This window comes from Nothoprocta perdicaria, unplaced genomic scaffold (genome assembly GCF_003342845.1).
Source record: "Nothoprocta perdicaria isolate Ctin4 unplaced genomic scaffold, notPer1 scaffold_31, whole genome shotgun sequence".
NCBI lineage: Eukaryota > Metazoa > Chordata > Aves > Tinamiformes > Tinamidae > Nothoprocta > Nothoprocta perdicaria.
The window spans coordinates 3531567-3558932 of record NW_020455544.1 but is presented as its reverse complement, the minus strand read 5'-3'; the positions used below and the strand labels follow the sequence as shown (position 1 = coordinate 3558932).

At 43.1% G+C, this 27366-nt stretch overlaps 1 protein-coding gene across 2 annotated transcripts in view; it reads right to left on the bottom strand.

Moving 5' to 3' along the window:
* Positions 1-804: 804 nt before the first annotated feature.
* The window catches only part of SLC7A11 (solute carrier family 7 member 11), a 54539-nt gene continuing 27977 nt past the window's right edge, over positions 805-27366 (bottom strand). For both annotated transcript variants that reach the window (XM_026042643.1, XM_026042642.1), the window contains 6 exons: positions 11709-11832; positions 10439-10542; positions 9860-9956; positions 8251-8400; positions 6331-6508; positions 805-1923 (listed from right to left, as the gene is read on the bottom strand). In XM_026042643.1, the coding sequence (XP_025898428.1) occupies positions 1856-1923; positions 6331-6508; positions 8251-8400; positions 9860-9956; positions 10439-10542; positions 11709-11832 (721 nt within the window). In that variant the 3' untranslated portion in view covers positions 805-1855. The remainder of the gene's footprint in view (positions 1924-6330; positions 6509-8250; positions 8401-9859; positions 9957-10438; positions 10543-11708; positions 11833-27366) is intronic.

Sequence of the window (27366 nt, the reverse complement as noted above, 5' to 3'; positions counted from 1 at the left end):
CCCTGAGCCGAAATGTGCACAACGGGGATGGCCGGGACAYGGCCACGGACACCTGCTCCTGGCTCAACCAACACTAACGCTGCCAACACAAAAACCCACCTCAAAACGCCTGCCCAGTAGAGTTTCAAGTAACAYTTTAAGTTACTGTAAACAGAAAACATTTATAGAAAAAAAATATTCCGTAGTATGTTTTCCGTGTCTTATATTACTTTTCTTCTACATCATTAWCTTCCTTTTCCCTGTTTCTATGAARCTCCACCACAGAAATATAGGTAGGAAAAACATGTATAAATTTTAAGACATTTCAYTGTAAACCCTTAAAACGGTAGGAGTTGTTCTGGATATATACAATACATATACAATATGCAGTCTCCCTTTACTGTAGTGGTCTGGCTACTAGTTGTGCTTTTCTCCCAAGGGAAGTCTAACATTCGAAAGGAAAGTCTCTTCTCCTTAGGAAGACTAACATTGCTGCCTTAATTTCATAAAAGTTCTGATGAAACATAATATTAACTAATAGCAAACAGTTCTAGAAGTAGTGCATTAAACATTTAACAGAGTGATAAAAAACCTTAATCTTAAGGTCGAGTAGTCTTTGACTAACAATATAAAATAGCATTTTTAAGCATTAAAAAGCCTTAAAAATGCCTTCTAGCCACAGCTATTTTTAATAGAGAGAGCAAAAAATTCAACTCGTATTTCAGCAAAATCTCAGTTTACACGTTATTCTGAAGATGAAACTTCAATTCCGTTTGATTTTATCAGTTTTGCTAGCTGCTCCCTGTTTCAGCCGAGATAAAACCAGGAAGAAGATGCTGGCAGAGCACCTCTTTCGTGGTGTTCAAAAGCCCAGTTAATTGGAATGTGCTCAAATAAAAGCCCACAGATTAGGCACACGTTCTACGCAAATCAACAAACCTGTTGCAGCTTGCCCTACACCTTAGTCATAAAATAGTATTGCATTTATTGTCGTGTCTGCACAGAACTCCCACTGATTATATAACCAGTGACTACTATTCATTTCTGCCTAACAACAACTGTATAAAACTTTAAAAGCCGTTTTGCCTGACTGATACCTGCAGGTCCGTAAGTTGCCAGGTAGAAAAATATTCATACATCTGTGGAGGTTGCATTCAAAGGCTTTGTTTGAAGGCAACTGCTGTATTTCCTATGTATATATACACAAAGAAACATCAGTAAAAACAGTAACAGTTTTCAGAGCGGTAGAAACTTTACAAGGTATGAAACTACTGCCCCAGGGCTAGAAGCTACCTGCCCACTGGCAGCAATATTCGCTCTCGAAGATACTCCTATAAGCTGTGCTCTAACAACTCTGGAGCAAAATAACCTTGGACTCGCCACTGCAAAGGTGGTGGGAACCACTGCGTTTCCACATCCATGTGCTGGTGCTCCCAGRGAGACCCAAGAAGTGAAATGTGGCTGCAAGTTGGGGGAACGGCTGCAACTCAGCAGCTTTGGCTCCCCCTTCCTCTGGTGAGAGGTCAGTTCCTCAGGGACAGCGAGCAGGATACAGTCTTCACAGGATACCCACCTATTACTTAAACATGGCTTAAACTACCGTTTGTTAAATATGACAGTGTAGTAGAAGGAATAGTASAGAGAGGTGTTCTCTTGCTGCTTCTGTTCTTGCTTTCTACATAGAAACCCACCACATTAAGAAGCTTTGCAACATGATAAACTACAGCTCTGGTAACTGAGTCATTCAGTATCCATCTCAGCTGTGACTTGTTCCTCCAGTTTGCAGAATATCAGGATGGGAAGAAAACTCCCTACCCTCCTCCTCAGGTTGAGATGAAACACCAAGTCAAAAGCTGCATTTTCAGGTACATGAGGATCATGATTTCTGGTCYTCCTCTGGTGGGACGACTTCCAAGAGGATTTGCAGGATTACAGTCACTCTCTCTGCAAAGACATAAGCAAGCACAGAGGAGATTTTTAGAGAGGAGTGAAGGCATGGGCTGGTGAATAAGAAGGGAAAGCAACCAGRAAAATTATACATGCTACTTGCACATATTGTTCATACCAATTCATACACCTGGTGCACAGATCATTTCACTGCCTCACATGAAGTTCCCCTTTTAAACAAGGATTTCTTTGCCTCTCATCCAAAGAGGTGCATATACAGTGATAGCAGAAGGATATATAGGTATGAAATTGTCCAGTAAAAGTATATAGGTCTTCAAAGGCTAATTTAGTGCATGATTACTCTGCACAGCAATTCAGTTTTAGCAAAGCTGTAAAATGCTGTAACAACACTCTGAAAGAGCTCAAACAAGTTAATTCACCTGTGCCAAATTCAGCCTTGCTAGAATCTGCCTGAAAAAAAAAAAGAAAAAAGAGAGAGAGAAAAAAAAAACAAACAGAGGGAAATGATTATATTGCCTCTTTACAGGTCTGAGGATGTTGTGCACATGAAGCAATTTCATGCTATTTGTTTGATGTTTTGGACATTTGTTTCCTTTGGGTGGCTTTTTGTTTAGAGTACTGACAGAGATCACTTACCTAATAAATAGAGGAGAGAAAAAAAAAAAAACACCACTCCTTACCACATTTCTTTTTCATTTTTAATAACCCATTTAAAGCAGCGAGGAGGGGTAGGAGGCGAGCAGCTCACAGAGMGCACAGGCTGAATCCGCCTCCCCGCGCTCCCGCCTGGCACGCGTTTTGCCACCTCCTGCTCTCCTCCCTGGAGCTGCCGGCTTCGTGCCAGCTGGGCTGCCCTGTGGCTACGAGACCGTGTTTWCCTGCATCACCCTCCTCCCTGCCAGGGATTGCTGGCTGGGAGCGCAGCCGGGAGCAGAGCGGGAAGCCGGCCGGGAACAGCCCCTGCCTTCCCACCTCTTCCCGGCTCCACGTTGAGCAACTGCAGGAGAATAAAGGAGCTTCTATCCAGCCGAGCGATGGTGTAAAGGTGCTGGGAAATGGGCACACAAGGCACAGGCTTCTCCAGGAGTGGCTGTGAGTGTTAATATCCTGTTGGACCGAGGGGACCAAGGCACCTGCTGTGAGAGCGCGTCCGGCCCGCGGCTGCGGGCGGGCAGCATCTCCCTTCTCCTGCAGCCACAGAGCCTCCCTCAGCACCACCACGAAGCCCCAGCAGAGCAAGGCAGGCCGGAGAGGCTGCTCTGTGCTGGGGTTTCTGGTTTTGGTTGCAGTATGCACAGAGTAAGACAGTGTCGGGACCTGCTTCTCATTCCTCGCTCTCATAAAAGCTGTTTTTCTTTCTATTTTAAAGCCCATTTTGCCTTTTCAAGAGGAAAACTCACTGTAAATAAGGCCCAGTGGGCAATCTTTATAAAAAAAAAAAAAAAAAAAAAAAACAGACACACACAACAGCAAAAGAATGAGCTGCTATCTATGATCACCAAATAAAGCTCGGGGAAGAATAGAAAGCAGAAAGTTACTGGTTATATGTGAGGCTGGGGCAGCATAATGCTGAGGCGAATTCCGGCCGAGCCCAATGTCACCAGCTCGGAAAAGAGAAGCAAACTGAATAGACAGGGCTATATCCTGAGCGAGCAAGGGCAAGTGGTGTTTGTAAACCACTCTTAAAGCAGCAATTTGTGATATAAACAGAAATTCTGCTTTCTAGTATCAATGCATGCTAGGAAGAAGCCAACGCTCAACCGTTAATTCTTCCCAGTACTGCCCATTATAAAAGAAATAAAGGATTTCTAAATACAAATCTAAGGTTAGGTTTTCAACTAAGGAAGTCCAGAAGCAAGAGTTCTGCTGCYGGTGGCATGATCTTGCACGCGTTGATCTACCTGCTTCTGTGGGATTTGCCACACTTCATTCTTTTCATTTTCAGATTAATTTCACAAAAAGCAAAATTGCGATGGTCAGATGAAGCTTGTCCTAGCTGAAAATGATTTCTGCAAACTAAAATTCCTCTGGAGGAGAACAGCAAGTCCTTCTCCCTGCAGGGTATCACCAGCCCCAACCAACCTCACAAACAAGTAGGTTGTTTTTTCCTTAACATACTAATGTGGTAAGAAGAACGGGCGATGCCTGTGCCATGAAAGACTGTCAAAATACACTTTTTGTGCTGGCATGATGCTGTGTTCAGGCTAAGAGGCTTTGACTTCCTTGGTAGTATTACACAAAGGGCCTTGTTYGAGTCTGAGGAGATTAGATCTGTCATATCCTTTGTCAAGAAAAATCAGTTGTCTTCTCAAAAATGTTACACAATTAATCAGTCAAAAATCTAAACTACAGTCACATTTTATAGTGTTGCCCATTTACCTCCGTGTCTTTCCTAAGTTCATCTAAAGCCTTGCCTATTTTTTTCCAAGGTTAGAATATCAAGCTTGCAGTTGCCCAGTGACTTTTGCATCCCACGTCTCACAGAGACACCTTAAATGAATTTATCCTGATTCAATGCTTTTGAAAAGTGCTCTCAGGCTATGCAGTGGAGCAGCCATAACTTTTGCCTTTTTTTTTTTTTATTATTATTGTTTACATAATGACTCCATGACTCYATTGCTTTGTTATTTACCAAGTGGATCACCATGCTTCTCCACCCCAAAACTCTCAACTTCAAATTTCTGTCATTGCTGCTGTTATTTGGAGAATAATAATTACAAAGCAAACAGGTTGTTTTACTCACTGACTGGTGTCTGTTGACTCTTTCTCCTCAGAGTCAGGACAGTGTGTCCCTATGTATTTCACAGGCATCTGGCCTTCTTTTTAGAAGAAGGATTTTGTGTTATCTAAAGAGTTAGAAGATTTTGCTTCGCTGTCACATCTGGCAGAAAATCCTTCACAGGCATCCAGTCTACCTTAAAAAGAATATTTTTTTCTCTCAGCCAAGGAATGCAGTTCAACACTGGCATCCTGTGGCCACAGATTCAAGTAACTGTTCCCAAACCTCTGAGATTTCACAGAAAGTGCTAAAAAACTCTATTGGGTTTGATAAAAGGATATTCCCTACACCTTAAATATCAAGGCTGAGAAATTAAAAGCAAACAAGTACAAGCTATTTATATAATGCCTTTTTTGCATAAAACTATTATCATTTACACTGAAACCTTCTACCCATTCTACATAGTATACAGTCAAATGGATTTAAAATTAAGGAAGCCAGATTTTACTCTCTATAAACTGATTAAAATAATTTATGTAAATATTTTCTGTCCTATGATTTATGGACTTTCCAGCATGACACAATGCATCTCATGTATATTCACACACATGCTATAAAAATAAGGTATTTATATATATATATATGCACACTCTTATTTTATTGTGGGTAGTGCATTTTAAAACATCCTTTACTCAATGCTAAAGCAGTGAAGGCCATTCATGTGTTTTTAATTCAGCAGCTATACAAGGAAAGAATTTTTTGTTGAAAACTCATGGTTTTGGCTTTCATTTTGTTTCACCTTGCAGCAGCAAAGATTTTCTTTCTATTTTAACAAATTATTCACTCTTTCTTAAATATTTTTAAAATTTTGCCTGTTTTCATTTCTGTTTTGAAAAATGCCTCCATTTTGATAAATTCACATCATATTGAGTGACAAGAAAGAGAAAAAGGGGCTGTAATAAATGGTACTGATTTTTTTTCTTTCTAATTGAAATGCTTCGTATAACTTCCCCAACACATCAGCGCTTTCACAAACGCTTTTACCAAACTTCCAGAAATGGCASCAGAATGAGTCCCAGGGCATTTCAGGGGTGAAATACCATAGCTAAGTCCCTCAGAAGTCATTTTGACATGAGACACAGCCAGAGCTTCCACAGATGTGTGCCAGCTGCAGTGGATTTTGTCACCCCCTCGTCTGAAGCTGTCACTAATGCTGATACCCCCCAGCTGAGCTTGACCACCCCTGTCCCCTGCCAAATTCCCCCTGTGGCCCACACATGCACGGACCCAAAGCGAGCATGGAGCCAGGCCTGTCACTGCAACTGTGACATTTATGTTTCCAATACATTTCCCTGTTGGGAAATACCTCCTCTATTAGCACAGGCAGACGGCCCCGGAGAGGAAGGTCACTGCTTTAGCTGGAGTCAGCCTTGCAGGGACAGGAGGCAAGAAGGGAATAGGGAGGGATAAGCAGTTGTCTGAAGTGCCTGTAGCTTGGGAAAAACACCAGCCAGGCTCTTAGCTGAAGGCRGAGGCTGCTGCAAACCCCTCTGTCTAGTAGCTGACACTGACTGTAGTGTCAGAGCAGCACCAGGGCATTCCCTGAGGAGAGATATGCATCRTCCCCCTGGATCAGAGCAGCAGAGGAGCGTGGTGGAGGGCATCTTGCCATAGCCCCGATTCCCTGAAGGATTCCCAGAGCCGGCCAGGAGGAGGGCACTTACCCAAGAGCTTCCGGAACCACTTTGGCTTCTTGTCCCATATGATGAAGAGGTAGTAGGCAGGGACTCCAGTCAGGGTTATGGCAAATCCAATCCCCGTATTGACGGGATCAGAGTAAAGTGACAGTGCAACCATGAAGAGACAGGTGAAAGAAAATAGTGCCGGGATAAATAGAGGTACCTGAAACATAACCACACACGCAACCGTTATTTTATATTGACCTTGTTATTGAATGACAGCAGCATTTAATGTTCCATGCAATATATATTGGATAAAATCCAGCATCACAGGAGAGTTCTGCAGYATCTAGATCATCCCTGCCAAATACAAGCAACTGCAAAAGAAAATTAAGCAGTGGGTTATGCATTAAGCACCACCCACTCTTTTATACTGTACTGTTTTACATCCTTTAAAATGTAAGGGCTGAAAATAGGTTATATTACAAAAGTCCTTTCTCTACTCCTCCAGTAGGTAAGTAAGAAGCACTAACTGCAGTGAAGATTTCCTCTTTTGTAATTACCTATTAGAAAACATTTTAAAACACAGCCAGGAGCTCAAGTCACCTTTTAAAACTATTAAGAACGTATTGATTTTCTTCCTAAGGTAAAAATCAAAATCTGGCAGGAGGAGAGCAAATTAAACACCATTTGACAAGTGATAAAGATATTTGATAGTGTTATGCAACAGATAGCTACTGAAAAAGCACTTTCTGACAGCATGACTGATGGCATTATCAGTGTCAGTGTACAAAATACAAAAAAAAACAGCAATATCAAATTAATTCTCGCCATTTTCAAGAACACCACTGCAGTCACTAACTTAGCACCCCTGTGAAGGAAATGCCTACAAGCATGGCTTGTGAGATGCTTGATGTAATGGAGAACTGGCAAATTCCTTGGAGATTTTTCCCTTCCTTTCACGCCTTGAAGCATTACTGTTCCTTTGTGCACTGTCAAAGGGTTTTTTTAATCAAAGCAAAATGGGTTGTGCCATTCACCCTCCTCTGCGCTGATATGTCTACAAGAATGCAGCAGTGCACAGTCACCATCCTCTGTAAAATACACTCCATGGCTCCCCAAAAAAGGGAAAGATCCCTCTGCTTTTGTTCCTGTTGGACACTATCTTTTCCTACACACAATRGGACACTTTACTTTGTAAGGTGCTCCTCACAATAAGCAAGAGCAGCGGCAGAATCAAGGCCAACGTGACTATTGTGCTGCTGGCCAGGCTATTAGCATTTCCTTTCTGGAGTCACAATAAGGGTGTCAGCAAATCAACTGGGAGCCCCAAATATCACAGTGAAAGGGCTAGCAACTTATTTGCACATCAAATTGGAATATTCTATATTGGACAGAGAATGTAAGCGAAAGATAAACGTTTAATATTAATGCTTATGCCTGATGTGAATACTGGAGGCAAAATTAATGAGGGGTTTTTTGTTTTTTTGTTTGTTTGTTTTTAAATCAGGGCAGATGTTAAATTGAGGACTGGCTGAAAATCAGGTTAGCACATGTCACCCTTATATTTGCAGGGTGAAGCCCCCACCAGTATTTAGGACTTGGGGCATTTTCACGGGGCTTGCTAGAGCATAAAGCCCTCGGCTCGCCTCACATCTCTCAGCATGACAGGCAGGCAAAACTGAGCAAACATCTTCACTTGCACACAGCCACCCAAGTGCTCCCCAGAGCCACCAGGGAGTCGGAGTGAAGTCTCCTTCCAGAAGACAGCTCTGCCAGGATAACCCTGGTGATCTTGCAGGAAAGCACAAGGAGACTCTCCAGCGTGAAGGACTGTTTTCTATTAATTCTGCTTTTTGTGAAAAGGAGGTTAACGTTTTATCAGAAAAGGCTCCTTTACTGTCTGGCTACACAATAGATACAAGGCAGAAGGATTCATGTAAAACAGGCGAGAGCAGAGGTTACCTTGAAAGGACGAGGCATATCAGGACGTTTATATCTGAGATAAATCAACCCAGCAACCGCTAGTCCAATAAAAAGCCACCTGGCAAAACTGAGGAAATTCAGGAGGCTGTAGAGATCCCCGTTGAATAGCATGATCATTGTGAGAGGGTACTGCAAAAGAAATTCAGAGCATCAGCGAGCTGCGGCGGCGTGACCTCTGGTATTTTACAGCAGTGATCCCAGGTCTTTCCACGGGGACAAGCAAGGCAGCCTTTCCTGAGGGCTCCAGGCTTCATGTATAGGATTAACACGCATCTGAGGTGGCCACGTGTCTTGGGGAAGAGGAGAGAACCACCCAGGTCCTCCAGGGAGAGAGGGTCTCATCAGTCAGGTCAGCTCCATACCCCAGGATGCTTATGGAGCCCACGGCGCAGACACAGTCTCGTGTTGGCAGAGAAAGGAAAGAAAAACTTTTGCAAGCAGAGGGAGCATTTAGCTGTCACTCAGGAGGCTATCAAAGAGCAGAAAGGGGAGACAACACTAGGATAAACACATCTCCTCATTAGAAAGGTATTCTGAGATACACAAAGCATTGTAGTGAGCAGGCAAAAGCTTATGGATAAACTCAAGTGTTGCACCTTGAGTTACATGACTTTTATAGGCTACATGGATAGATTTTGGATAGATTTGGGAGTATTCTGTGGACAAGAGGTGAATATTTAAAGCCAGGATCAACTATAAAGGGCAGTCCACACTTGACATATGAGACATGCTGTGTCTCATATCCTGAGTATCCTTCGCCAGAGCCTCGTGCTCAGAGAACGGAAGATCCAGTGCTGACAGCCTCACTACATTTATAACAATGCAGTCAAGTAAAATCCACTGTGGACATAGTAGAAAGCAGGGCTAAATCTTTAACGTCATGAAAATTAACTTGTATTAGTTATTTCAAGTCAAAGTCTTGATCACTCCTCTCCTTCCTTTTCTTTCCCCTCTTTTTCTTTAGCAGTGAGAACAGCTTCCAAACTCCAGTGACATACTTTTAGTTCTTTCCCCTCAGATATTAATCAAATCTCTTCCCTGTAAAGGTTGATAGAAACTTTACCACAGCCCATATTGGGCAGGATTTCTTCTACAATAGACTCAGGTGCTAAARGTTTTAAAATTCAGTCATAAGCATGATAATGCAACAAGGGGCCATGGACATTGAAGGAGAAAAGAAACCAAGTGGTATTACAACAGGATAGCAAGGTTTCTTGGAGTTGCTCGTATAACTATATCAGCATATATCCAAATTTCTGAATTCCTAAAGATTTTTAAACATTTCTTTTCCAAGCTTAAAAGATGCATAAGCTCATCTTCTCCTGAACTCTCTATTCTTACAGAGCTTAGGCCTGTGCAAGAGAAATAAAGCAAGAAAATGCTAAAATGAAGACTGCCAGCCCAGCACATATCCTGCAGCTATTCTGCTCCTGAATCCCAGTCCTCCCTTTCCCATTCTCCGACGTGCCCAAAGGCCAGCTCTACATTAACAGATGAGGSTCGAGCAGTGCCCAGATTGTGCCTGGTCGCTCTGGAGCACGGCTGCAAGGTGAGTTCTTGCGCGGGCCCGTTTGTCTGCATGATTTACCAGAACGATGACAGCTGGCAGAGGAGTGTGCTTGCGGACGTGAATCATGGAGAGGATTTCCGGAAGGTGACCCTCGCGGGAGGCAACGAAGAACATCCTGGGGGGAAAGAAATGCGGGCAGACTTGAAATGCGCTCGTTACTGTGCCTGGGAAAAGCGGCTCATGAAAGTCACAGAGCACAGCAGCGCTGCTGCTTGTCCGAGCTCTTTGGAAGGGAGTGACAGGAGGAGCCTGCACCTGAAATCAAAGATGTCTCTGTCACCGTGACCCCCTCATGCCATTATCAGTGTTTCAAATGGCTTAATGTTTTCCCTCCAATTTTCCTCCTTTGTCTGAACTAAAGGGGCCATTAAATGCTAAACTCCAAGGGATCCATTTCCCAACCTTTCAAAGGGTTTCAGTAATGTGGTGTTAGAATCAGCAGGAACCAAAGGGGAGAAATCCCCACAGATGGGAAACATTACAGCCAATTTTCATTTCCTGATGGAGGGACAAATCCTCTTTTCCCTCCCCCTGACTTCCTTACCCCCCAGGTATATCCCATGCCTTTCAACCCCAGCAATATTAGCATTTTCTCACCTAGAGACAGCAAAAACGCCACCATTCATAGAGCCAAAACAGGAGAGAGCAACAAATACTGGAACAGCTARAGAAAAGTTTCCCATTAAACGCTCAGCAAATGTCTGTTCGGAGAGAGAGAAATATACAGTGATTTTTTCATTATAAAACACAAAAGTAATTTTAATGTATTAACAAATACTGTAAATTTACTCATACCCCTTTCTCCATGCCTCCTTCAAAGTTATGCTGTGTGTTTGATACCTCTGCCTCTCTTTTGTGACACGGAGACTGTGGACAGGGCTCACCCAGCACCTGGCTGCATAYGACAGTCTGCCAGCAGTGGCAATGCTGCAGAGCTGGAATCAGTCCTAATTCAGGTTGTTTTGAGATACTATTATTATGGCTTCCAAGAGACTTAAAGCTTGGCCTGAAGGTGTCAAGTTCTGATCTGCATACCTAGTACCTTTTCCTGTAGCCTTCAATTTACTTAGCTGGTGCCATCCAAAAATATCTGCCATTCACACACATTTCACTTCCTAGGTTACTGCAGAGCCTCAATTTAGGCTTGGGGCACCACAGGAGATGTGCTTAATTTTCCTGAGGTTGCAAAATGCTTTGCTTCTCCCAGGGGCTACAGAATTTGGTCATTTTTTAAAATGCCACATCAGTTGGAAAAGCTGCAACAATGTCTCCACTGGAAGGTGCATGCAAAAATTCATTTCCTCACTGCAAGTCAGATGGCATGAATATAAAAATCAGCACCACCACCAYAAGTCAAGCAAAACAACCCAAGCAGCGCTTCCGAGCCAGGCTGCCTTGCAGCTCTTCAGGGCTCAGAGCAAGCTCCCTTGCTAGTGACCCAGGACACACATGGCACAGAGACAACTCCGCTGCTTCCTGCTACACAAGCAAGCACAGACTCCCCACACCCCCAGTCCTGCTCTGCTGGCTGCTTCCCAAGAGGCCAGCCCACAGTTTAGGGGATAAGTTTTCAAGTGTGAACTTGGCTGTGCATTTAAGTCCCATTATCTTTGTTATCTTAAGTAAAGATGGGCTAGCATTACATTAGAAATACTATCAGYGGCCCTAAGTGCAACCCCATTCATGAGTAAAGAACCAGCTAAGCTCACCTGGGTGCTACTGCAAAAGAGAAGCCATACCAAAGTCTGATTGGATTTGGCCCACTGACCTTTTCTTCTTATTATTTTTCCCCCCCAGAAAAGAAGAACACAGCGACAAACAAAACTGCAGCAGAGAGAGCGCTTTGCATTTCTCTTCTGTAACTTACCACGGCTACAGCTTTTGAAAGCAGCAGTTCCCCGGCACTGATTGTAGTGAAATAAGCCACGTTTGTTAACACGTAGCCCACCGTGACGATAATCATTGAAATGCAGATTGCGAGGGGTATGTTTCTGAAACACAAAAAAGGTAGCTCATTATTYGGCAAGCTGGTTGCTACTCCCTGAACATGAAATAAATAGCATGAGAAGAAATCACTAACGATAGCGAATGCATGTTTGGTAATCCAGAAAAATTGCAATTAGAAATGACCTGTAAAAACTGTAAAACATCTAAAGCAAACCACATGGACAAGGCAAGTAGCTTTACGACCAAGGTAAACCCGACCAAGGGGTTCTCTTTCTCTCTGTGAAAGACCAAGGAACCCCTCTGGAGAGAGGAATGCTTTGGGGATGTGAAGAGGCCCCGGACCCCACATCTCCTAGACAAAAAATACTGCCTGCCCAAGAGGTCTGCCTCACCTTACAGAGACACAGGAGAGCAGAGCATATCCCGCAAAACGAGCGGTGCAAATTTTCACTTCTAAWACCTTAGCTAAGAGACCAAGAAACAGTAATACCCAAATAAATAATAATGCCTAACTTTTGTATTTTATGTCTTCCCAGATGGGAAGGCACAAATATCAGATAGAAGCACAGTGAGGTACAGTAAATTTATCCAATGTGATCCCACGGGCAGACGTTCAAATAACATTTCCTCTGAGGAGGGACAGGGAGCCTCCAGCTCCTGCTTTTGAGGGCAGGCAAAGATGTGTGCTCCTTCTACGTTTAGCAAGCTCTGTCTGATCAAAGCAGATCAGGAGAGGGAAATGAGAAATACCAGGAGAGACACAAGCATCCCAAAGGACGCTCCTAGTTAGCCCAAGGGAGAAGGTCACTGTTGGAACCCAGCATGATGATCTATTGTTTGCTCATTTTTTTCCCCTCAAAGAAATACAACGGGCTCAGGACTTAAGGATCCTCTTCACCACTAGTCCTTATTTCTCAGAGATACACTTGACATAAGGATGCYTTTATAAAGCTGAAAGGAAGCTATAGACTGAGCTTAYAAATAAATAAATAAAGCAGKGGCAACATCACTGTTGCTCACCATGCTCACCTTAGAAACTGTAGTGTCAAATACTGTATTTAACCCAGACACATAAGTAGGAAAGATGTTTGTGCTSTACAGCAGTATCAGATGTGGGAAGACACTGCGCTACCCCTATGGTACCTCAAGCCCATAGTTTCAGGAGAAGAAGCTGGAAGGTGGGGAGCACAGAGAAATTTGGCATTGGGAATGTGAGCCTGCATGGGGCTGCAATGCATTCCCTTGTGCTACTAAGCACTGCTGTATGGCTTGCAAGCACATCTCCTCCTCCTTGAGTCTATCAAGGATCCTCAAGCCAGGGCTCAGCGTTCAGTTAATCAGGATATCCACTGGRCTTTGGATTTGACCTTAAGTGTCACAGAATCATAGATCTTCTGATAATCTGCCTCTGGTGCTGCACTACTTCCTGCCAATACTTTGGAGAGAAACACATAGAGAGAACCAAGTAAGCAAGCAAGAAAAAAAAAAGAAAAAAAAAAAGCAGAGAACCTGAGGACAAGAAGAACAATACCAATAAATCCGCAGAGGAGCATTCCCAGAAGTCTACAGCTCATATCCCAGCTTAATGACAAGTTTTATAACAACAAACAGTAAGTGTTAAGAGCTGTGACCACTGCAGGCTGATCTTTCTATGAATCGACAAGCACAYGGTCAAAATATGCCCCATAGACTTAGCCCAGTTCACAAGCATCAAATGCATCATCTCCCCGTCCTTTGTAGCTTAGTGGCCAAGACAAAATCAGTTCCTTATATTCACTTTAAATTGGGGTTTTATAAATGTGCAGTCCGAGTCTGCTGTCCTGGGAAAAACTGTGTCAATGAGACGCAGGCAAGAAGTCTAGGGCACCAGAATATGAACTACTGGAGAGTCTAAAGAAACAATTATTTGCAGGTGAAGTTAGAAGCGATAAACCACATCTTCCCTGTGTTGGCATAATGGTGAAACATAATTTTTGTTATATATAATATATACGTATAAACAAATATATTACMAATATATACATATATGTTATTGTATTTAAAAATAAGTATGTCTTTGGAAAAATGAAAGAAAGAAAAAAAAAAAAAAGAAAAATCCTGATTTCTTCACATGGCTTCCAAAAACAGCTCTATTTAGTTCTCATGAATCTTAGGTTCTGTATCTTTCTTATTTGTTGAAAATTGGAGTTTCAAGATCCTTTTGAAAAGTTCCCTTGTGCAATTTTTTTTCACCATTTGCAATCTGTTAAGCAATTTTCCAAGCAAACTCTTCCTAGAATTTGGCACTCTTAAATCCTAATCATSTACTGCAGAGCCCACAGGGTCAAAACCCGGTTGAAGAAGTCACAAGTCCGAATTTATCCAAACAACATTATGTGCAAGGTTTATAACCTTTGTTCTCATTGACACCACTGCATGATACCTCCATACATGTTCCTGCCAGAGTGAGAGTTGAAGGATCCCAATTCTCCTCTTCGATACGTTGGTTCTCTACCTTTGACACCAGCAGATACAACAGCCACTGGTTTAACAGAGGGAAGAGTGAGGCCACAGTCTGCGTTTAAAGAGCTGCTCATTTTCTATCACCTGGCAAGAGGAGGAAAAGGCTTCTGCTGTGTCTCATTACTTGCTTTTTTCCTAGAGTTTGACTTTTTTTTTGAATTCGTTACACTTCATTAAAGGGGTCTTCTGTGAGCACCTGCCTTTGAAGGGTCAAACCGTATTTTAAATCTGCTGGGCAGCAAATTTTATTAACTTCACAAATGTTTCCAATGCCTTTTCCAGCAGTGCTCCCCAAAAAAGTGAATTAGCGTAAATCCGCTCCTGGCTAAAGCTTAAGACCTAGAAAGGTACCAAGGATAGAGATTATCACTGTCCACCATAGCACCTTCTAGCTGCAATGCAAAGCAGAAGCAGATCTGTCAAGATCCTTGAGATCAATTGTTACATTCACAGTGTGATTTGTTTTATGTTAGATTTGCACAGATTTATACAGATTTGAACTTGGCAGCCACCACACCGTGTGCCAACTCTGCTTGTTTATCCAAACTGTACCTGGAATAAGGCATTCATTTATACCACACTCCACGGCCCAACTTGTTAAGCCTGTATCTTTTACAAGATATCTGTCTTTGAAGAGTAGTGGACTGAATGATTCATCTGAAACTTGGAATACAAACCAGTAATACAAGAAATCTCACATTCAACCAGATCCTGAATCTTTCTGCATGGAGTGCAAGTTTTCAAGGAAAACAAGGACAACATAGCTGTTATTGAGGATAACAGTTAAATCCACAAAAGAACACCAAGATCACACCACCAAACATTGTTTCTGCCCGATCTAACCACATTGCTTGCAAAGCAAGTGCCTAAGGACTTGTAAGCACCAAAACATAGGAAGCACAACAGGCAGCGCACAGAGCCCCTGAAACAATAGTCAGCCCAAGTAAAATGGGGGCTTTATTTTTAAAAATACACTTTTAAAATGAAATTAAACAGAGACTTAAAACATTAGATAGATATTATCCACTGCAACCTCAGACAAGTCTTTGATGAACCACTTCCACACATCCATGAAGCACCTATACCAAACACTGATTAACTCACTTTTTGTCTTGATTGTACAAAGTTCGCTACAGTTTCCAAGAGACATATGAATATTTAGACCCAGCTTTACCGTGCACTGTAACTTGACCCTAAATCTCACTCCTCTCAAGGACTTCAAGGTCTTAATGACCTAAATTACCTTTTCTGTCTATGGCAATAGTCCACCCTAGTCACCACCGTATGGAGTTAGACTTATCCTGGGAACTGTGGATTTTCCTCAGGTATGCTTGCCTACCTACAACAGATGAGGAGACATTACTGATGAAAGAGCAAGAGACTAGTGAAAGGTCTGTATGAAGAATTTGTGTTCTGAAAATGATAGTGGAGACCCTTGGTCCTTTTGTGGGTGGTGGCTGGTTTCTCTTACAACTCTGGGAGCTGGTTCATCCTTCAAGACAGCACCATTGACTGGAGGTATCGTAATAAAGGTGTGGCTTTAGAGCAGACCTAAAAGCAGAATCACACCTGGAGATGTCTGAAGTTCCCATCTATGGGAATATATGGGCAATATTTCAGCATGCTATATAGACCATTCTGTGTATGTAACCAGTCTGCCAGGCTCTCCTAAAAGCAGCAGCAGGAGGAGTCTCCTGAAGCTTCCTGCAGATTTACCATCGAGCAAAGCTGCAGTCCTACATGACTGCTTCCCCACAAAGYGCAAAAACTGTAGCAGGCAACAGGCTGGCAATGGCTGGGGAGGACAGAGCAGCACAACCGGGGAATCTGCAATGGGAAATGAGTCCCACAGCTCAGAAACCAAAGCCAGCGGAGCACAACTACCAAGTAACAATTATGTCATTGCCAGAGAAGAGACTACGGTGGTTACAGAATGAAATGTGCTGCCTGCCTCATACCACCACAGCTCCCTGAGCACACACCACCAGTGCAGCTGGGACAGAGGTGGACACCGCCTGCATCTGTCTGTATTTCTCCTGTCTTAGCTGAGAACACGTGTTTCTGATTTATGGATGGGCAAACAGCATGGTGACACTTTGAGTAATGCAACGGAGCAGGCAGAGAGGCTGCAATCATTCCCAAAAGGAACCGCTGGAGTTCAGAGCTGGGGAAAAACAGCCTGAACAGCAACCACGTCACTCACCTGCTGCCAAGGGCAGGTCAGCGCTGCCCTCTCCTACCTGCTCCTCAGCATTTACTAGTCGCTGTTACCACATTAATAACTTCTTGCACTAACAGCAAAGGGCTGATGCTTCTGCATGCTGAGGGGCAGAGGGAGCAGTGTGGGTCTCTGCGTGTGCATGTGTGTATGTGTAAAAGGACTCAGCTTTTTCATTTTTATTCAATTCTTTGGCATTTAATTTTGAGCAGAAGAGTTTCCACAATGACAAGGATCATAAAGGGGCAATTGGCTGCTGTACTTTACCATTGATATTTCRGCATGAATGGATACTGCACTGCTCGGTGATGAAAAGAGCAGCTACTTGTAATAAGGAGCACCATGGAAACTGAAATATCATTTGCCAAGGAAAGCTCTTCTGGAGGAATTCAAAATGAGAAAAATGGTAACTGTGGGTGCCTTGAAGCACTACATTTTAAAAGCTGTAAAAGGATGTAAATTAAAATAAAGGAGATATTTTAACACTATTGCATTGCTGTGAAGGGGTTTGTCCAGCAGGCAGACAGTTTTTTTCTCTGAAAAGCAAGGAAATGAGGTGCTCRTTAAGAAAAGCCTAGCAGGGTGGCTACATACACAGGATGGTCCATATAGCATATTGAAATATTGCAAGGAATGACTGYGATCTCCCATGGAGGGGAACTCCAAGCACTTCCAGGTGTGAGCCAGGCTGCTCATTTTTGCAATGTGCCAAACAGTTCCAAGTGGGAAAACATACTTAAACATATGTCTATTACCTCCACTGCCTTGAGAAAGRAAACATCATACAGTTGAAACAGTGCCTCGCTAGACATTTCATAATGTCATTTTTGCACCACAATCACATGCATAGCAGAAGAAAATCATAGGTTTTTTTTTTGTTTTGTTTTGTTTTGTTTTTTTTAAGCATCCAAACTGAGAAATCCTAAATATAACTCCTATAACTCCTAGAGAGTCATTACTGAAACCTTTCTGCAGATCAAGTTCCTTAAACGTACCTTTACCTTAAACTGGAAAGGGATATGAAACAGAATCAGCAACCTTTTTCCAGGGATCTTGGACAGTATGGTCCATCAGCCTTGGGATCTTTTTAAGAGAGCTCATCTTTGGAATGACACACTGTTCAGGGTACCCTCTGACAATGATGCACAATGCATGCATGCTAAAATCTTGAAGCAAAAATGATAATGACAATTTATACCAGACTTGCTTCACTTCCTCTTATTCTGACACCAAAAAAAAAAAAAAAAAGAAAAAATGCAACTAACCTATTAAAACTGTCCAACAATACCATCAAAAAGCCATGTAGCCAAATATCCCCAAAACCCGGGAGTTTCTGGAACTGCATAGCACGCTCTCCTTTCTGCACTGCTCCAGTCCACACTTCATGCAAAAGCAAGCCCAGAGAAACCAAAAGTTAAGTGGAAGGGGACAAACTGAGGTTTTAGTTCAGCAATATATGTTTGCACAACCTGCTCCAATAGCCAAAATGACCACAAAGGTTTTGGGCTTTTGGCAAGGAAAGTATTTCCTTAGAAACATGTTACTCTCGGGTAGGTCCTCTAGGCCATCATTATATCTCTGATGATGGTCAACACCATGCCTGGGTGCTCTGCTCTTCTCTGGGATGGCCTGTAGCTCCAAAGACTTCCCCCAYGGCCCATATAATTACAGACTTAAGATGCTATCGTGACTCTGCCTATTTTTCATATCCATAGAAATATCTTCTTTAGATACACAGAAGYTCATCTTCTAATGATGTTTTATCTAAGAAAAATGCAGTTCCACTGTCTTCTAGGCTTTGTGTGGATAAATATTTTTATCTGCTTTTAATCAGCTTTTTCTTGTACAGGTAGGTATGAAAAAATGGAAGTGACTGTCCTTCCTCCACATGATGGATGCGCATGCTTCTTCTTTTCTCTAAAATAACCTCACTCAGAAGCTAAACCTCTTTTCACACCAGAGTGCTCCTGTGCTCGAGCATTCTCACCATCTACRGAGATCTCTCCTTTGCCGATAGATGCTTTCAAATGATGGGCTTAAACTATTCTTCTGAGGGACACTACATCATACTGTCATCTTATCATACTACAAATTCTATCATATTACAAATAWTTAGATTTTTTTTTTCCCAGTGAATAAAATGTAACAACAAAGTGAGGATACAAATAACACAACTTGCTCAACAACAAGCGTTACAAGTGGATGAGGACTGACATAATAGACCACAGCAGCGCAACTTGTAAAATGCAGATTATTCACTTCAGAGCTCCTCCGGAGCCATTATAATCCTACATAAATCCTCTTAGTTTACAGTTCATGGAAAGAGGCTGCACTGTAATTCAAATGATGGAAAACTCTTATGGGATGCTAGTTAACAATATTCTTTTCCCTAAATAAAATACCACTGTCACTGCATAGTTAAAATTCCTGCATGCTGAAGGCCAAGTACCAAGAAAASTTACATGGAGGGTATCCTCACAGAATCACAGACAAGTTGAGGTTGGAAGGGACCTCTAGAGACCATTTAGTCCAACTCCCTGCTCCAGCTGGGACACTCAGAGCACAAGACACAGGGCGACATCCAGGCGGGTTTGGAAGGTCTCCAGAGAAGGAGACTCCACAGCCTCCCTGGGCAGCCTGTGCCAGGGCTCTGTCACCCTCACAGGAGAGAAGCTACTCTACAGTYCACGCAACACAGCCCAAATCTGAGCACCCATGGGGCGAAGGAGCCACCTTGGTGCAAAACGTGGCGAGGGCGTCTGTGATCACAYGGGAAGCGTTGCCCTGTTTCGAGGCGACTGTTACATAACTTGAACACAAGTCAGCAAGTCACTGCTGGTCAAAGCTGCACAGTAAATAAGGCAATCCTGTTGCATTTTTCATCTAACTGTACCTGTGATAAAAGCCAAATAAATTATTCTGCTAGCTGACCAAGGAGAACGTATGTCTTTTCTTGTGTCTGTTWATACCATTGTTGCAGCTGTTATTACTCTGCCAGTTTAAGGGAAGATAACCACTTTTGACAGCATGGCAGGTGGTCATAACCAGTTATACAGTTATAAAATTGCATGCATATGAACACCATTAAAGCATCTATTATCCTTGCTGTATTGGAAGTCGATCCCTTCATTTGTTTTCTTCTTGCAATCTGTATCTTATACGAGCAAACGAYGCCAACCCACTTTCCCTGCCAGTTAGTTGCCAGCATCAGCCTATGGAGGTTTTAGATTATCTTTACATAAAAGGTTAATGGCTTACAAGATGCTAATATTGCACTAATGTGATGATGAACTTGGTCATTTTGGGGGGCTGAGCATTAAAGTCAAAGGGATGGGAAACAGAAGGGGAAGAGAGGCTTATCCTTCTGCCACCTGGAAAGGATGGATAGTGCAGACCAGAACATTAAACTGAGAATTAAACCAGTGGTCTTTGCTCATGTAGCTACCCAGAGATAGCMGAGACCTCCTCACCGCTAAGAGAAGAGCTAGCTTGACCCTAGGAAGTCCACAATCTCCCCCATAAAACCAACTATGTCTTACAGCTCCAGAGCTTTACCAGGACATGAGCCTTGCAAGACATTTTTATTCCTGACAGGAATATTCAGCTGAGAAACTCCAAAGGAGCATGCTGCCAGCTTTCAGTACAAGTGCTACCGTGGCCCTCGGTGCACGAGAAGCAAAGGTGAAAATAGACTCGCACGTATGTGAGGYGCAGGACCGGTGAGGATGAAGACAGGCCCAGCGCAGGGTCCCGCGGGCCACACGGCCTTGCTCCTCATCCCATTAGCCTGCAGTTAAAGCACGTCGGGGCTTTGTTTTATTTCTCTAGCAGGGCTGACTCATAGTAACAATGATTCACATGAACAAACAAAACATAAAATAGGAGGGGAAGAAAGGCAAAAAACCCCACAATGCCAACACACCTCAGCAGGTTATTGCACCAGCCAGCGAGCTCAGCCACGAGGGCTGAGGTCTGCACCCGGCCCTGGCGCGGTGCAAAYGGTGCCCATGGACGGGGACAGGCTCTGCTCGCAGCCACCCAGCGGTGGCCATCCGGGCACCTACACACATCACATCCCAACGGGGCCCTCCGTGATGCCGGCAGCTCCTGCCGGACACCGCCAGTCCTGCCTTGGCCTGCGTCGCCTCAGCCCTGTCATGGCCTCCGCCTCACGGCCCTGCCATGGCCTCCACCTTCCCACTGCATCTTCCCCTCTCCATCCTACAGTTGTGTTTGCTGAACGTCCCTGGTTGCTCAAGCAGCTTCCCGATGTCTGCACCAGCGCCTTCTGCAGTATCTTTATTACCTTCTTAAAACGTGGAAGGCTATTAGTCCAACAGCCCGCTGGGACTGCACACTGCGTGACAGCAGTAGGAGAAACAAAACAGGGATAACTTGGATAGAACATCATTATTGAAATCAACTCAAATAGCCCTGGCTAAAACACAGCGCCTAGATGCTCACCTAACCCTGCATCTGCAGCATTCATTTCTATTCTCCCTATATTTTTAATCGCCCTTAAGCATCCACCCCAGGTACATGTTGTAAGTTAACTCTGACCATATGAAATAATGATTCAGACTTTAAAAGTAAAATAAAAACAAGCAAAAAGTTGGAAAAGACAATTGTATTTTTCCCTGTTATGCCCTCAAAGCATTAGGATTCAAACCTGCTCCTGAGTATTTCCATTGCCATCAACTGGACTTGTGTGAGCAGGGGCATTTTATACAAGGAATGTAAACGTTAGAACAGGTAATTATACAAGTGACCTTGCCTTTTTCCATTTGAGAGTGAATTATTAGTCTCCTCAACTGCAATTTTTTGAGACATCCCTRTTGCCTTAACTAACAACCAAGGTATATCGTGAAAACCTTTACAGACACTGTGGATTAGGATTATTCTCTTTTCTGATATTTACACGTATTGATTGGCATATGAATTTCAACTCTGTCGTGGGTAGCTCTTCATTGCAGTTTCTAAACAGAACTTCACACTTCTGCAAGCTTCTTCCATTAAAAGATAATAAAGGGGGCACAGAAGAGATAAAAACAAAAACTCATCTGACTGCAGTGTACTGTTGGATTGCCTTCTCATGGAACCGATTAAAATGCCATATTCTGTTTAAAAAGCAGCCACTGACAAGGATACTAGTGCCTGAGAATTGCACCCAGAAATCACTTCTATTTCTCATGGCTGAATTCATGCCAAAAACCATGGATTGGGGGCAAGGGAGGGCAAGGAACTGCAGGGAGAAATAAAAACCAGAGAGAAATAATAAAACTGGCTCCTGATTGTGCGTGACCACCTCTCCTAGCCTGTGTTGACTGTCGTTAGATCAGTCCCATCCTAAATATGCAAGGGACATGAGCAACCTTCGGGAAGCAGGATACAAATATAGCAGCTCTCTGGTGCTGTTAGCCAATGTAAGAAAGAGGAAAGTCGGCCCAATGAATCCTACAGCCTTCATGTCATTCCTAGTGCATTCCTAGTCCTGYGGCCAGGGCACCAGGGACAGGTTTTGAGGATCTTTGTGTGCAATGTTCGGAGCAGTCAAAATTACAGGGATTTTAGTTTGCATTACCAATTTCAATTCTGCACTAAGCTTCTCCCACAGTTATGACTCAAGCTGCCAACATGGTTAATACCAATTTCCCTTCTTCATTCCAGCTGGTCAGAAATATTTTATTGATTCACTGACCCTCACCAAATCCTACCTCCGATAATCCTTGAGGAGGGATTGCTCGGAAGCAAGTTGCAGGTTTTAAACATTCACGTGTCTCACAAAGGGACTATTTAATTGCAGCTACCCTTGGTAGACCCAATGGACTATCAGAGTTAGGGCATTTAAGGCACCTCTCCCCAAGGGCGCTGGGCTGGGAGAGGGGACATAGGCAGGCRGCTGCAGCCAGGCTCACTGACCCTACCAGAGCACCTGTTCCGCTGCTCCAGCAGCAACCTCTGCTCAAGGCACTTTTACTTGTGATCCTGAATTTTTCCTTCATGGACACACTGGACAGTGCAGCAGAAGTGATGCTCCCTGAAAGAAATATGGTTGCTCACTATAGGAGCCGATTATTCCTTATTTATCTACCAGTGGACCCACAGAACTGGGAGGCACCTACAGAAACAGCTTTCTGACCACAGAACTGCTGTGTGTACACTGCAGTCACAGGGGATCAACAAGGATCCTCAAGTCACCCCCTTTGAAATCAGTTTTGAACCCAAACTGCCTCCAAACTTCCAGCCAAAGTCGGATTAACTCTAAATCAAGTAATAAAAACAACTCCTCCCTACCAGCAAACTCTATTTATGAAGCCTGACCTGTCACAGCCAATGACACATCTGCCTCCCAGATACCAATCTGGGCCAATCTGCCTCCCAGATACACTTTGTCAGACAGGTCTCTCATGGGAACCGTGGCTCTGGAGCAAACTTTTGCTGCCAACTGCCAAACCCAGAAGAACATTTGCCCATGTACCAAGGCTAAGCAAACAAGTACAGTACTACAGCCACTAAAATTGCGGAACCTCATATTTTAGCCAAAGCTTCCAGGATTTCCAGAAGCAGCAGCCTGGGAACACCAAAGGTGACCCTCTTGCATCCAAGAGTGGGAGACCCAAGACTGGATGCTCTGTTGGTTACTTCAGGAGACCAGTATATGTACACAAATGTATAAGAAACATATACTTTTAAAAAGTTCCAAACTACAGTTCAATTAACGTCCTCCAAAATAGTTGTTTCAGTACTGTATGCAAACAGTAAGTAGTTAACGAGCTTAGTAAAAGAGTAAAGAATATGGTAAAGTTCATTTTATCAAGAACAGCTTTATGAAGGCCACCAAGCTCCTCTGTGAGCTGCTAATCACAAGGTCTCTTTCTCCCACTCTCTCTCCAACACACACAAAAACTACTGAGTACAATTCTTATAAAAGACTTTTTTTCTGACAGATTTCAAAAAAGAAAAATTAATATTTGTTTTTAATTCAATAGATATTTTATCTACTAAATTGTTTTCCCTATTTGACATAGCCAGCTCCTCATTAAAGGATTACACAAGTCTTTAAGGGGTAATTGTGCACCTACCATGTTATCCCTGACACAGGGCACATCTAAACTTTGGGAGCGAGGATAGATTCATCAGCGTTTGGACACCTACAGCCAGATTTCCTCCAATGCTGAGCAGATAATTGTTCAAATCTAGGCAATTTGTCAAATTTCTGCATATAGTGAAATTCAGAAAGAGGAGGACTTCGAGAAAAATGACACGTAGAAATAGATGCTTTATAAAAATAGAATATCATCCTTCCATGATGAAGAATAAGTATGCAAACAGAAAACCAGACCACAAYACAAAGAATATACGGAATTAAAAACCCTAGTGCTCACTTAACTGACCAAGCTTTCACTTTAAGATAATCTGATGAGTTCACATGAGCAAACGGGCTTTGCAAAATATTTGGAAGGTTAGCATTTGTCTGTTTTGATTATCTCCAGATAAAATATTACAATGTAATCCTATAATTTCTGCACTGAATATTTGGCACTGTGTCCTGCCACAAGCAAAATGACTGAGTCAAACATACCTTTCATGAGCAAGTGGAAGCAAATAAGGCAGGGAAGATTTCAGATGAAAAGATGAAATAACCCACCCACTGGCTCCACGGCACGTGTTGGCCTGGGCCAGATCTCCTGGCTCCCAACTCAGAGCCTTTCCTACTCTTTCCTGAACAAAACACAGGGATAAAGGGCACTTCAAGTGGCAGCCACACTACACATCAAGGATGTAAGCTTCATATGCTTTCTGGGGCCTGAGATAATCGATATCGATATTAATGCCCCTTTACAGAGTGGAGCTTGTCTTTAAATTATAAAGGAATAAAAATGAACAAAGCAACAGAGAGAAATGACTTGCATGCTCTTCATTAGCGTAAAAAAATACTTCTCCCTGTTGTGATTACTGGGTTGCCACACAAATGCAGTCAGTGCGTGGATTGGCGGTGACAGTACAATTCAATTTTATGATTTATTTCAAGGAGGAGTTGTGTCCCAATGTGGAGTGCCAAAAATCAGACGGCTACAAATAAGTAGGGAGTTGGAATAGCTTGGGCATCTTGTATGACTTTCTCCTCCCACCCATCTGCAGCTCTGCAATGCTCAGGCACCAAAAAAAACCTTGAGTACCAAGTTTCTCTCACTCAGAGACACAAATGTGACTCATAGCTTTAATTAATACAAATGAGTGGCACGCATGAGATTAATTAGATATGACACTCGGATTGCTTAAGCCCTATATAAAAACAGATTATACTGAACATTYTGATATCCCGATTTTACAAAATGTCTGATGACATCAAGCCTTGGTGACATGCTATACATTCACTGCTTCCCGGTTCCTTAGAAAAGAAGGAACAAATGAAGTGAGAACAACACTGGAAAAATCTAATAGACAAACTGACTAATCTCAGACCCCAAGGTCACAGCAAAGCAATTCACTTCTTGGCTTTTCAACAGCACAAGACATGATTTATCAGTCTGAGGCCAGGCTTATAAACACTATACATCTCAATAATATGTTCTTTGCACTGCGTAACTTTTTAAACAATGATGGATTGCCTGGGCTGRACCAAAGTTATTTTACAAGCAGAAACGGAATATTTGCAAATGAAATGCCCCATTAGGGAAAAAAAWTATGCTGGAGAGCAGCTATAGTTAATTGCATCATCTAGGGAATCTAAATTTTTGATATAAAATATATCCTTTAAAATCTCCTCTTCATCATTTTACACAACTAATTTTGAAGACCATTAAAACAAAAATATTTCTCATGTGTAACGACAGCACAAACAAAATCTTATATCCCCCAAAGAAAAATATGATTTGAGCTGAAGGAGGACTGCGAATCAATAACTCCAGTCGCCCACTTGATCACAGACTTCCTTGAAGTCATTAAGGAGTTTGAGTCTTTGCTTCCCTCCTTGAAAACTGAAATAATATTTTCTTTCTCCTCCACCAAGAGTGCAATCTTTATAACACAAAGCCTTCAGGTAATCATCTGCTCATACTGTGGATTTAAGTCATAAAATTTTTCAAACTCTTTGGCCAGTATCTGGTACATTGACTCTGGCCTTGACTTTGAGTAGGCTCTCCAGACGCGTATCATCTCCCCTGTAATTATTTTGTCATCTGGATTTCCTAAAAACCCTTCCAAGGGGGAGTGTTGATCCCACCCTCTGTCCCAATGGAGAGGGGAGCAGGGAAGGGCTGCGTGGGCTGGAGCTGCTCTTGGGGTCTTGACTGAAAGAGCTCAGTTGGGTTCTTGAAAGCACAGAAGAGATGCTCAAGAATACAGATGAGCTCAAAGACAATGTATAAGAAATGAGTTGGAAAGTTCAAGATGCTTCATTTCCAGACCTCTGAATTTACCAGTCTAGGCAACCCGTCAATTTTCAGATAACAAATTCTCTTTCAGAGACCTGCCTCTTCCTTCATTCACTTATCATTGAGGCAATACAATGCAACCTCAGTTTGGATAGGGTTAATTCTTACATTGTAAGAAATCCCTAAAGATCAAAGCTACCTGTGACATAGCTGTATTCAGGTATTTCATTTCAAATAGCAATCATGGCTACATGCAGAACATAGTCTCAAAAAAAGTGAAGATAAAGAGATTTGTTATTATATTTCAATGTTGTTCCAAATGCTCCTGAAAATGTAATTATTTTAGGCTACTTTAAAAAATACTATGCATGAAAGAAGCTGCAAACACAACTCTGTGAAACTAACCCCAACTCTGCATTGCCTCAGGCCCTGCTAATACTGTATTAGGGCAGCTGATTMGCAACAAGGAATAAAGAAAAGAATCCAAGCACAGAACTGAGGCAGCAGAAAGGGTTTTAGCAGGAGACAGAAACAGCTACTCTTACATCTTAAAGCGAGGTTATATTCATGTCCTTAGGAGTGTGCAGAAGAGGAACTGCACCATCTCCAAAATGAAAAGCGGTGCTACTTCCAAAAAAGCCTGCTCAGAAAGTAGTAGTACCCTCGGTTTTAGTTTTCTTCCCTCCCTTTTTCATTTTCTCTTCTAGAATCCGAAGGGCGCTTCTCTCCGTGTGGCTCATTTCCACCGCCTGCGCCAGCTCCCTGCATCCAGGGTTTCACATCCCGAGGCAGCTCGGCGCCTCAGGCCCCTGGTATTTATAGACCTGATCCTGCAGCTTCCAGTACTGGGCGCCCTGCTGGGCTTAGGCTCGCTCGCTACAGGCCGGTCCTGAGCCTCGCTCACAGTTCATACCCTGGTGCCTTCCCAAGGGCACCCGTGTCCCAGCCCGTGTTTTGGGTGCTGTGGGTGACAGCAAACCAAGCAATACAAGTCCTGAGAACTCTGCGGCCTTGCAGGTGTTCCCACCTGCCTGTGCTTCTTTATTTCTTGTTGTTTTGGGGTTGGTTTTGTTTCTTGAGATGCTTTAGGGCTCTGCTCCGGGTCCAAGACAGGTCTGTGCAAAAGTGGGTGCTTGGCAGCTCCCTTGCTTGCAACTCTCCTCTCTTTTAGAGTATTTCTGTGCTCCCCGTGAGCTCGCTGCCCTGTGCTGCCCCTCGCTCCCCATGTGCATCACAGAGCAGGTTTGCAGAAGGCTGGTTAACCCCAAGACATTGCTGCTCACCCGGCCAAGCTCCAGCTGACAGTCATTTCAAAAGCTGCAGCACACCTGGAAACACGCAGCTCTGACCCCTTCTCAAGCAAACATTTACCCTGGTAATGTTTTACCTGCCCACAGAAGGCATCAGGTTCACCTTTGCTCCTACAGGTAATTTGTATTCCTAACCATTGATAAACAGTACAAATTGCACACCTGGAGCTG